The sequence below is a fragment of the Chiloscyllium punctatum genome, chromosome 3 (assembly GCF_047496795.1).
Source record: "Chiloscyllium punctatum isolate Juve2018m chromosome 3, sChiPun1.3, whole genome shotgun sequence".
Lineage (NCBI taxonomy): Eukaryota > Metazoa > Chordata > Chondrichthyes > Orectolobiformes > Hemiscylliidae > Chiloscyllium > Chiloscyllium punctatum.
This window is the reverse complement of record NC_092741.1, coordinates 91,902,963-91,916,095: the sequence shown is the minus strand read 5'-3', so window position 1 is coordinate 91,916,095 and position 13,133 is coordinate 91,902,963. Positions and strand designations below refer to the sequence as shown.

Here is a 13,133-nt window from a genome sequence, read left to right as displayed (position 1 = left end):
CACTCTGGGGAAAAAACTTCTTGCTATCCATCCTGTGGGTATATACCTCTCATGATTTAGTAGACCTCAATCAGGTCCCCCTTCAACCTCCATCTTTCTAATGAAAATAATAATCCTAATCCTATTCGACCTGTCTTCATCGCTAGCGCCCTCCATACCAGGCTATATCCTGGTGAATCTCCTCTGCACCCTTTCCAAAGCATCCACATCCTTTTGGTAAATTGGCAACCAGAACTGTACGCAGTATTCCAAATGCGGCCGAACCAAAGTCCTATATAACTGTCACATGACCTGCCAACTCAATACCCTGTCCAATGAAGGAAAGCATGCCGTGTGCTGCCTTGACCACTCTACTGACCTGCGTTGCCATCTTCTGGGAACAATGGACCTGAATATCCAGATCTCTGTCAATTTCTCCCAGGACTTTTCCATTTACTATATAGTTCGCTCTTGAATTGGATCTTCCAAAATGCATCACCTCGCATTTGCCTGGATTGATCTCCATCTGCCATTTCTCTGCCCATCACTCCAATCTTATCTATATTCTGCTGTATTCTCTGACAGTCCCCTTCGCTATCTGCTACTCCATCAATCTTAGTGTCATCTGCAAACTTGCTAATCAGGCAACCAATACCTTCTTCCAAATCATTTATGCAAATCATAAACAACAGTGGTCCTAGCATAGATCCCTGTTGAACACAACTGGTCACAGGTCTGCATTTTAAGAAACTCCCTTCCACTACTACTCTCTGTCTCCTGTTGCCAAGCCAGTTCTCTATCCATCTAGCTAGAACACCCTGGACCCCATGCAACTTCACCTTCTCCATCAGTCCATCAGCCTACCATGGGTAACCTTATCAAACACCTTACTAAAGTCCATGTATATGACATCTGCAGCCCTTCCTCCATCAATCAACTTTGTCATCACCTCAAAGAATTTTATTAGGTTTGTAAGACATTAACTTCCCTGCACAAAACCATGCTGCCCATTACTGATAAGCCAATTTCCTTCCAAATGTAAATAGATACTATCCTTCAGTATCTTCTCCAGCAGCTTCCCTACCACTGACGTCAGGCTCACCGGTTTATAATTACCTGAAGTACCCTGCTACTCTTAAACAAGGGGACAGCATTAGCAATTCTCCTCTCCTCCAGGACCTCACCTGTGTTCAAGGGTGCTGCAAAGATATCTCTTAAGGCCACAGCTATTTCCTCTCTCGCTTCCCTCAGTACCCTGCAGCAGATCCCATCCGGACCTGGAGACTTGTTTACCTTGATGCCTTTTAGAATACCCAATACTTCCTCCCTCCGTATGCTGACTTGACCTAGAGAAATCAAGCATCTATCCCTAACCTCAACATACATCATGTCCCTCTCTTCTGAATACTGATACAAAGTACTCATTAAGAATCTCTCACATTTTCTTTGACTCCACGCGTAATTTTCCTCCTTTGTCCTTGAGTGGGCCAACCCTTTCTCTAATTACCGTTTTGGTCCTTATGTATGAAAAAAAGGCTTTAGGATTTTTCCTTAACCCTGTTTGCTAAAGGTGTCTTATGACCCCTTTTAGCCCTCTTAATTCCTCGTTTTAGATTGGTGCTACATTCCCAGTATTCTTCCAAAGCTTTGTCTGTCTTCAGTAGCCTAGACCTTATGTACACATCCTTTTTCGTCTTAGCTAGTCTCTCAATTTCACCTGTCATCCCTAACCTTGCCATTTCAATTCCACATGTTCACAGGAACATACTTGTCCTGAACTCCAATCAACCTCTCTTTAAAAGCCTTCCACCTATCAAATGTGGATAGCTGCTCCCAATCTACATTCCCCAGCTCCTGCCGAATTTTGGTATAGTTGCCCCCCCCCCCCCCAATTTAGCACTCTTCCTTTAGGACCACTCTCATTTTTGTCCATGAGTATTCTAAAATTTATGGAATTGTGATCACTATTCCCAAAGTAATCCCCTACTGAAACATCAACCACCTGGTCGGGCTCATTTCCCAACACCAGGACCAGTAAGGCCCCTTCCCGAGTTGTACTATTTATGTACTGTTCTAGAAATCCTTCCTGGATGTTCCTTACAAATTCTGCTCCACCTAGACCTCTAACACTAAGTGAATCCCAGTCAATGTTGGGAAAATTAAAACTTCCTATCACCACCACCCTGTTGCTCCTACATCCTTCCATGATCTGTTTACATATTTGCACTCTATCTCACAATCGCTATTGGGAGGCCTGTAGAACATCCTCAACATTGTTACCATACCCTTCCTATTTGAGCTCTGCCCATATTGCCTCACTTCCATAGTGCTCTCCTTCCACATAGCTGTGGTATCCTCTGACCAGTAATGCTACTCCTCCACCCCTTTTACCTCCCTCTCAATCCCGCCAGAAGCATTGAAATCCTGGAATGTTTGCTGCCAAGCATACCCTTCCCTCAACCAAATCTCAGTAATAGCAATAACATCATGCTCCCAGCCCTAAGTTCATCCGCCTTACCTACTACACTTCTTACATTAAAATAAATGCACCTCAGACCACCAGTCCCTTTGTATTCATCATCTGCTCCCTCCCTCCTCTTCCCCTTAGTCACGCTGACTTCATTATCTCGTTCCTTATAGGCTTTAGTTACTGCTTCCTTACTGTCCTCTCATCTCATTGGTTTCCAAACCCCTGCCACATTAGTTTAAACCCTTCCCAACAGCGTTAGTAAAAGTGTCCCCAAGGGCATTGGTTCCAGTCCGGCCCAGGTGGAGACAGTCCAATTCGTAATAGTCTCACCTCCCCCAGAATTGGTCCCAATGTCCCAAAAATCTGTACCCCTCCCTCCTGTACCATCTCTCAAGCCAAGTATCCTGCTTATTCTATCATTCCTACTCTGACTAGCGCATGGCACTGGTAGCAATCCTGAGATTACTACCTCTGAGGTCCTACTTTTTAACTTGGCTCCTAGCTCCCTAAATTCTGTTTGTAGGACCTCATCCTGATTTTCTACCTATATCACTTGTGCCTATATGGATCACGACAACTGACTGTTCACCCTTCCCCTTGAGAATGTTCTGCAGCCGATCCAGAGCTACCCTGATTCGTGCGGCAGGGAAGCAACATACCATTCGGGAGTCTCGTTTGCGACCACGGAATAGTCTATCTACTCCCCTTACAACTGAATCCCCTACGACTATAGCCCTGCCACTCTTTTTTTTCCTGCTGTTCTGAATAGCAAAGCCATCCATGGTGCCATGAACCTGGCTACTGCTGCCTTCCCCTGGTGAGCCATCTCCCCTAACAGTATCCAAAACGGTATACCTGTTTTGGAGGGAGATGACCACAGGGGACACCTGCACTGCCTTCCTGCTAGTTCTGCAGATACAGAGCAATTTCAGGTCAAGATAGATGAAGAAATCTCAGGGACTCTATTATATGCAGTGCTGGGTACCTAAAAAATAATAAGGAATGTAATTGTATTGAGCATATGTCATGGATCGCTGAAAAGTAAAAAGAAATTTAAGAGATTTGAAAGTATGTTGGGATAGCAACTTTAATTCTGGGAAGATATTTTAGGCCAGAATAAAAATGGCATTTGTAGTCAAAAAGGAGAATGTTTCTTAGGATGTATCCAGAATCTGTTTTAAATCAGTAGGCCTGATTTTTATCTCTAAGTGAATGTATAATGAGTGAATTTAAATTTTGCTCAGTATGTTGAATATCCAACAAGAACATAGGCAATATTTGATTTGGATCTGAGTATTAAAGCCTGAAGGGTAAGTGACTTTATGGTTAATGTTTGGAAACTTGTGACTTGAACGTATTAGATTCGCTTTAAAGATTTTTTTAAAGAAGTATTGGACTGAAAACCAATTAATTCACTTTTTCACTATAATAACGGGCTAACAGTTGAGAATGGTGTTTCAAAAAATGAGTAATGCATAAGACGCTCACATCATGTTTGATTTATAGGGTGAAATACTGTAACTGGAGAAAGAGGTCATGAGAATGCAACTGAATTTTACAAAAAAAATTGAAGTTTCTGTAGACCTAGTATGGTCAAGTAGTGCAAGTGAAACAAATGAGAAATATGGAAATTATCGATGGGAAATGACAGACAATATTAAGGTTTTAAAAAAAAAACAGTGGGATGATTTTTATGAGCACAAGTGAGAGAGTAATCAAGCAAGGTCTGGTCTGCTTAGAGATGGAAAGCATTTTGTATTTCAGAGATGATCACTGACAGTGTTCTCAAATATTTTGATCCACCTTTATAAGGCAATAGAAAAGTGAGATTGTCAAAGCACGGTATAGGAGAGCATATTTGAGCTAAGTATTGAAATGGATATATAATTTCAAACATTAAACTAAGATTACAAAAGTCACTCTGATTACCATTTGGAAACTGGAATTGTGACAAAGTTGGAATATTACAAAAGCAATATCTGTTCAGTAAAGGGTAAATAAGTCAGAAAATCATAGGCTAATTACTGATTTGCTTGTCAGTGAACTTTTGAGTCAAAAGAATATAGTACAAGTAAATGCCTGAGTCAAACAGGCATTCATTTTGGGTTTATAAAGGACAAGACTTGCTTAAATAACTTCTTGTGAACAGATTGCAGTATGAGGAGCATGTAACTTTGGACAGTACGGTATACTGCGCTTCTCGAACATTCTCTTTATGCAATCGTGCTTTTACGAATGATCTGCAATAGTACTTGTTTTCGCAAATCTGAAGAGGATTTTCACTTTTGCGAAAAATGGCGATATTTTGTCCCATATAAATCACGCACCTTTGCTTTACGCAATTTCCATCTTATGAAACGTTTCCTGGGAGCGCTCTACTTTTGAATAGTGGGAGCTACCTGTACTGGGCATCACTTATAGGCGTTAGGAAAATTGATGCATTGTATCTGATATTTGAGGGGATAGCCTTTCTTGCATGGAAAGGTAAATTCATTAACAGTGGGGTGAGCTTATATCTCGGGTACAGCTAGATCCAACATTAGTAATTAGATTGAAAAAGGGGAGAGAAAATTCAAAAAGGTACAATATCACTTACTGAGTGCAAAACAGGATATGATGTTTTAATGATTAGGTCACAGTTCAAATGTTGAATCCAGTTCTGGGTATCCCAGTATTAAACATCGACATGATACAGTACAAATTCTCTAGCACTTATGTAAATGGCAGCCCTTGTGATCTTTTAACTTCTTTGTGACTCAGCCTCCTCTTGGGATCATTGTTCACATTCTGTCAAGAAGGGTAGCTCAAATTTTCTTTTTCAGCATGAATCCCTGAATTTGTCCTGGGGTATAGAAACACAGAAAGCTAGCACGTGGACACAGAAAATAATCTAGAATGCTAATGGAATGTTGGCCATTATTTCAAGGAAATTGGAGTATTCGAATAGGGGAGTCTGACTGCAACTGTACAAGGTGCTGGTGAGACCACATCTGGAGTACTATATGCAGTTTTGGTCCCCTCAGTCAGAGATGTAGACCATAGAAGCAGACCCTTCGGTCCAATTCGTCCATGTTGACCAGATATCCTAATCTAATCTAGTCCCATTTGCCAGCATTTGGCCTATATCCCTCTAAACCCTTGCTATTCATTTACCTAGGCAGATGCCTTTTAAATATTGTAATTGTACCAGCCTCCACCACTTCCTCTGGCAGCTCATTCCATATGTGCACCACCCTCTGCGTGGAAAAGTTCCCCTTTGCGTCCCTTTTAAATTTTTCCACTCTCACTCTAAACCTCTGCCCTCTAGATTAGATTAGATTAGATTACTTACAGTGTGGAAACAGGCCCTTCGGCCCAACAAGTCCACACCGCCCCGCCGAAGCGTAACCCACCCATACCCCTACATCTACATCTACATCTACCTCTTACGTAACACTACGGGCAATTTACCATGGCCAATTCACCTGACCTGCACATCTTTGGAGTGTGGGAGGAAACCGGAGCGCCCGGAGGAAACCCACGCAGACACGGGGAGAACGTGCAAACTCCACACAGTCAGTTGCCTGAGGCGGGAATTGAACCCGGGTCTCTGGCGCTGTGAGGCAGCAGTGCTAACCACTGTGCCACCGTGCCGCCCACCTCTAGTTCTGGACTCCCCCACCACAGGGAAAAGACCTTGCCTATTTATCCTATCCATGCCCCCCATGATTTTATAAGCTTTTATAAGGTCATTCTCCGCCTCCGAAGCTCCAGGGAAAACAACCCCAGCTGACTCGGCCTCTCCCTATAGCTCAAATCTTCCAACTCTGGCAGCATCTCCATTTAAGGAGAGAGATTATTTCATTGGAAGCATTTTAGAGGAGGTTCACTTGGATGATCTCGAATATGAAGAGATTGTCTTATGAACAAAGATTAAACAGATTGGGACTGTACTCACTGGAATTAAGAATGAGAGATGATCTGATTGAAATATACAAAGAGTTTTTAGGGGCTCAACATGATAAAAGCTGAAAGAATTTTCCCTAATGGGAATGTCTAGGACCATAAGACATTGTCTCAGAATAAAGGGGTACCAATTTAAGACTGAGATGAGAAATTCTGTCAGAGCACCATGAGTCTTTGGAATTCCTTGCCACACAAAGCTGTGGGAGACAGGGTCCTTGTGTGTATAGGGGGCTGAAATAGATGGTTTATTGATCATTTGGGATTTCAAGGATTATGGAGAAGGGGCAGGAAGTGTATGTGAGGACATCAAATCAGCCATGATTCTCTTGAATGGCAGAGCAGGCTTGAGGGGCCAAATGGACTACTTCTGTTCATATTTCAACTTGAACTCTCATCTCCACTCTCTTCATCCTCATTTCACACATTTATTACTGTTCTGTAATATCTCTTGCTTTTAGTTTAAAAAAAACCCTTGCTGTAGAAGTCTTCCTTTCCAGCTCCGAATTGTTTGTTGTCTGTAATGCTAAGCAATCCTTTTACAACTTTGTTGTCTTTATTTACAGCTGGCAGGCCGAGGTCTAATAAAAGGGCGAGACCATCTGATGTGGGTTTTGTTGCAGTTCATCTCTGGGAGTATCCAGAAGAATGCATTAGCTGATTTCCTCCCAGTAATGAAGCTGTTTGATCTGCTGTATCCAGAGAAAGAAGTAGGATTTATGTATCAATTCCATCATTTTGCATTTAAATGCAAAAGGAAGAGCATTTGTAGAGTCTAATATGCTTATCTTTTCTCTGTTTCCAGTGCATTCCTGTACCTGACATAAGCAAACCACAGTCTACTCATGCGTTTGCCATGACTTGTATCTGGATTCATCTCAATAGGAAGGCACAAAATGATAACTCTAAACTGCAGATACCCATCCCTCATTCTCTCAAGCTCCACCATGAGTAAGCTTTTTAAATGTAAAGATCCAGTAGTTGGTATGTCTGTGAGCAGCTTAGGATCACATCCTTTTTTAAATTTAATTTAATTTGTGCATGACAATTACAGGTGATGTAAGTTTTTCCAAATGATGTAGTGGGCAAATGCAGTTCTCTAGTGGTGCTGTTTGAATACCATCGAAAGGAATAGACATAAAATTAGTGAAAGGTTTTTGTTCATTCTTGAGATTGTTAAATGTATAGCACTACCATTGGGACACTAATTTGAGGCAGTATTTACTGTGGAAAAGGATATGGAAGATATAGACTGTAGGGAAATAGATGGTGACATCTTGCAGAGTGTCCAGATTACAGAGGAGGAAGTGCTGGATGTCTTGAAACGAGTAAAGGTGGATAAATCCCCAGGACCTGATCAGGTGTACCCGAGATCTCTGTGGGAAGCTAGAGAAGTGATTGCTGGGCTTCTTGATGAGATATTTGTATTATCGCTAGTCACAGGTGAGGTGCCGGAAGACTGGAAGTTGGCTAACGTGGTGCCACTGTTTAAGAAGGGTGGTAGGACAAGCCAGGGAACTATAGACCATTGAGCCTGACCTCAGTGGTGGGCAAGTTGTTGGAGGGAATCCTGAGAGACAGGATGCACATGTATTTGGAAAGGCAAGGACTGATTAGGGATCATCAACATGGCTTTGTGCATGAGAAATCATGTCTCACAAACTTGATTGAGTTTTTTGAAGAAGTAACAAAGAGGATTGATGAGGGCAGAGCAGTAGATGTGACTTCAGTAAGGCGTTAGACAAGGTTCCCCATGGGAAACCCGTTAGCAAGGTTAGATCTCGTGGAATACGGGGAGAACTAGCCATTTGGATACAGAACTGGCTCAAAGGTAGAAGACAGAGGGTGGTGGTGGAGGGTTATTTTTCAGACTGGAGGCCTGTGACCAGTGGATTGCCACAAGGATCGATGCTGAGTCCTCTACTTTTTGTCATTTCCATAAGTGATTTGGATGTGAGCATAAGAGATACAGTTAGTAAGTTTGCAGATGACACCAAAATTGGAAGTGTAGTGGGCAGCGAAGAGGGTTACCTCAGATTACAACAGGATCTTGATCAGATGGGCCATGGGCTGAGAAGTGACAGATGGAGTTTAATTCAGATAAATGCGAGGTGCTACATTTTGGGAAAACAAATCTTAGCAGGACTTATACACTTAATGGTAAGGTCCTAGGGAGTGTTGCTGAACAAAGAGACCTTGGAGTGCAGATTCATAGCTCCTTGAAAGTGGGGTCGCAGGTAGATAGGGATAGTGAAGAAGGAATTTGGTATGAATTTCCTTTATTGGTCAGAGTATTGAATACAGGAGTTGGGAGGTCATGTTGTGGCCAATGTTGGAATATTGTGTGCAATTCTGGTCTCCTTCCTGTTGGAAAGATGTTGTGAAACTTGAATGGGTTCAGAAAAGATTTACAAGGATGTTGCCAGGGTTGGAAGATTTGAGCTATAGGGAGAGTCTGAACAGGCAGGGGCTGTTTTCTCTGGAGCATTGGAGGCTAAGGGGTGACCTTATAGAGGTTTACAAAATTGAGGGGCATGGATAGGATAAATAGGAAAAGTCTTCTCCCTGAGGTCAGGGTGTCCAGAACTAGAGGGCCTAGGTTTAGGGTGAGAGGGGAAAGATATAAAAGAGACCCAAGGGGCATCTTTTTCACATAGAGGGTGGTGCACGTATGGAATGAGCTGCCAGAGGAAGTAGTGGAGGCTTGTACAATTATAACCTTTTTAAGAGGCATTTCAATGGGTATATGAATAGGAAGGATTTGGAGGGATACAGGCTGGGTGCTGGCAGGTGGAACTAGATTGAGTTGGGATACCTGGTTGGTGTGGATGGGTTGGACCAAAGGGTCTGTTTCCATGCTGTATATATCTGACTCTAGTACCCTAAAAAAAATTGTTTTTAAAAGTTAAAAATGTGTAAACACAAAACATTAACATCTGAAGGAAGTAAACCTCTTGTTTCATCACCATTCTTGAAGACAGAAAAATGATAGTAAGTTAAAGAAAATAGGTTTTAGAAGAAGTTCTCGTGAAAAACATCCTGTCATATATTCATATAAATCAAATATTTGCATTTATTAATAATGAAGCAAAATTATTAACTATTATTTTCAATACAGATTTTTACAACAAAGTTTGAGAAACAAGAGTCTACAGATGAACGATTACAAGATTGCCTTGCTGTGTAATGCATATTCTACTAATTCTGAATGTTTTACATTACCTATGGGAGTATTGGTTGAAACAATATATGGGAATGGCAGCTTGAGGATATCCCTTCCTGGAACAAACTGCACAGCTTCAGGATCTATTACCCCACTACCAATGAACTTATTAGATTCACTAACCGTTCATGCCAAAATGAGGTAATCACAGGAATTCAAGTTTGCTGAACTACATAGTATTTTTTTGTGAACCTTTTACTTTACTGTCATCAGTCATTTATCAAGTAAATACTAAAATGCCCTACAGTCAAAGGAAAGAACACTTGTCAAAATAAAATTGCATCATTTGATTACTGATTTATAGTATCACATTAGGTTCAAATAAATATAAAATGCTGAAAGCACAAATAACTCTTGAGGCATAAATTGCAGTAATGTCCTGTTCAGGTCACCATATTTTTCCCATTAAAAATTAATTTACTCGAGGTCCCAGTTAATTGGTCTTAATGTCATTAATAAGTTTTTTTGTTTGACTCAAAATGAGTTAATTTCATTTTTAGATTATCATAATACTGCCTATAAATTTTGACAATAATGTTGCAATAACTATTATTTCCACACCATTCTGTTTTTTTTAGGATGGATTTCAGTCTGCCCTGCATGCTGAAAGTCCCAATTGCTTGTTTGAATAAATATAATTACAATGAATAAATGAAGCACATTAATGCAATTCTATAATATATAGTGATTCTTGAACATTTATTGATTTAAATATTCTGTATTTCAGCCTCATTCACAGTATAGCTACAAGAGTGATCAAACTAGCCCATGCCAAATCAAGCCTAGCTTTGGCTCCTGCGCTGGTAGAAACTTATAGCCGTCTTCTAGTTTATATGGAGATTGAATCTCTTGGAATTAAAGGTTTTATCAGTAAGTTTGCTATTTCTGGATGAATGTGTTAAGAACTACCACAAACCTTTTTTTTTCCCTGACTGATTTAATTTATGAATGATATATTTCTGAAGACATGTTTGAGTTGAATAGTAGATGAAATGGAAAACCTCAGACCTGTGGAATATTTGCCAGATTTCAAAAAAGTTACCAATAAGCCTTGCATTTTTGAATGGTTTTTGACGTACCCCTATAATAATAATAATGATAATTACATTCTTGGGGTTGGTGGCATAAAATAGTTTCACCCTTTTGGTATCCTACATCAAGCTAATGGGGGGAAAAAAAAAATCTAGTTTCTTGCTCTACATGCTGGCAGTCTTCTATCTTATAGAATGATGATTTGCACCATGATGGCCACTTCTTTGTTTTGCTTTCCCTGGCATGACTGAGGAATCCCACTCTGGCATGATAACCTCTGATATACTTGTTGCAAAGGAAGACAGTAGCCTTATAAATGCATGATTCATTGGACTTTGTTTTCACTGGGCCTACTTATCGGCCGGCTGAACTTTTCAGTCTGCTCGCTTCTTCCAAAGAGTCGCCCTGCAGAGGTTATGGCTGTTGATGATTATCTCCTGTTGTCACTGTCAATTCCCTTCAACTTTATATTTCACTTGCCATACCCTTAGCAGAGGTATGGATGCCCCCCAGGAGGTTTGGCCCAACTGCCAATTCACTCTACAGGAGACTTTTGGATGTACAGCTGTCATTTATTCAATGAATGTGGCTGAGCCAATGCTACCGTCATTGGTTTTGCAAATGTATGCAGCTGGTATTGGTACAGTCCAGATCCCCAAATTGGTAGTGGTGAGAAGTGCCAAGGATGTGTGCGAGACAGCAAAGGGGTAGCAGTTCAGTCTTTTTGCCAGCCTAGCAAATACTGTGCAGAAATCTCCACTGTAGAGGAGTGCAGTCAGGATGCAGGATTCTGAATCTCACTTTGAGCTTCTCTGGTCAGGATGTTGATGTTCCACACATTCATTGAGCTGAGACAAAACAACTGCAGCTTTAGTGTTGGTTGTGTTGACTTCAGTATAAATTTCAAATTACTGATGATTGTGGAGCTAGGATATGTCAAACTATCAACAACCTCCAGCATCACTTTGTCACTGTGATCAATGCTAATATAGCAACATCATGGGCAATAACATTTGTTATCTAAAGATCATCAGACTAAATTGCATTCGTTGTGAAGCACACCATCTGTTTGCTGTTGCATGTCTGTTACATAGACTGTGCAGCAATAATAGTGTAGAGTAACAATTGACGAGTTGGTCCACCTTTGTCTTGGATGTTAGACAGGTAGGGCTGAATGGCTGTCCATTAGTTTCATGTATAATTAAATGTCTTATGTAGGTGATCTGGAGGGGTATAACAGCAACCATGAGAAAAATATTCAAGTGTATCAGTGCCAGAACAGATCCCTGTTTGAACCCAAAGTAGACGCTAAACGATTCCAATGTTGTCTTTTAATAGCTGATGTTATCCAAATATGATGTCATGAACAAAGGTGGTCACGTTGAGCTGCTTTGATGGGCAGCCAATTCTTATTAGCTTAAATAGATTATCTGTGCTTCTTTGTGAGATTCATGAAGGCTTTTCCTGTAGCAGTAACCCTTTATTTTCTGACTTACAAACTGAGGAAATTGTTATTTGTGGCTTTTCCAGTTCTAAAAAACACACAGGGATCCTTAAGTGTTTCTGTTTAGTTAGTTAGTTAGGATATACGGTCTTAGAGCACCACATGCAAAGTATTTACCTACGCTTCCCTGCAAAGAGATTTGTCTAGTCATTGCAACAACGATAATTACCCTTGTTCGTTACAAGGTCACAATCTTTGCATATCACATCCTGTGGCACTTCCTCCTTCCCACCCCCCCACCCCCCCACCCCCCCAACCACAACACCACCAGAGCAGAAAAGTTTGTGTGAATGCTGCATCTGTGACTAATTCTGGTGGTAGAGCATGAGCGCCTGGAGTATTGCCCATGGCAAGTGAGTCAGTACATCTCCACTGTAGGCTTGTTTCCAGCTCTTTCTTTTGTCCAGAGTTTCCTTTGTGACTCTATTCTCCCTAGAGTATAACTCTATAACCACTCTCAATCAGTACATTTATGGATTTAGTCAACCCCTCTGAAGTGAATATCTTTAGCATTGTTACAGATCAAATGGCTGCTTGAGCACCTCTGTGTTCAAGAAATTTTTCTTTATCAATATGTGGATGGTACTCCTAGAGAAGGAGCAAAACAAGATCTTTTGGGCACGAGGGCAGAACAGGTGATGGAAGTACAAGTGGGGGAGCAGTTTGGGTCTAGAAATCATAATTCTGTTAGTTTCAAAATGGTTACAGAAAAGGATAAGCTTTCCATAAAGGTTCAGGTTTTTAATTGGAGTAAAGCAAATTTTAAGGGTGTCAATCAAAAACTCCAAAAAGTTAATTGGAGTAGATTGTTTGCAGGTAAAAGGATGTCTCTCAAATGGGAAGCATTCAAGGTTGTGATGGCGAGAGTTCAGAGGCATTTTGTTCCTGTTAGAGGCTGGTAAGATTAAGTAGCAATGGATGATTAAAATATTGATGTTCTCGTCAAGAATAAAAGAGAATCTTATTTCAGGTATAGACAACTT

General features: G+C 40.9%; 1 protein-coding gene across 3 annotated transcripts in view; it reads left to right on the top strand.

Annotated features, from left to right (window-relative positions):
- med23 (mediator complex subunit 23) overlaps positions 1–13,133 on the top strand; it is a 112,893-nt gene that overhangs the window by 29,934 nt on the left and 69,826 nt on the right. For all 3 annotated transcript variants that reach the window (XM_072556391.1, XM_072556400.1, XM_072556381.1), the window contains 4 exons: positions 6,958–7,101; positions 7,197–7,342; positions 9,510–9,755; positions 10,342–10,484. In XM_072556391.1, the coding sequence (XP_072412492.1) occupies positions 6,958–7,101; positions 7,197–7,342; positions 9,510–9,755; positions 10,342–10,484 (679 nt within the window). The remainder of the gene's footprint in view (positions 1–6,957; positions 7,102–7,196; positions 7,343–9,509; positions 9,756–10,341; positions 10,485–13,133) is intronic.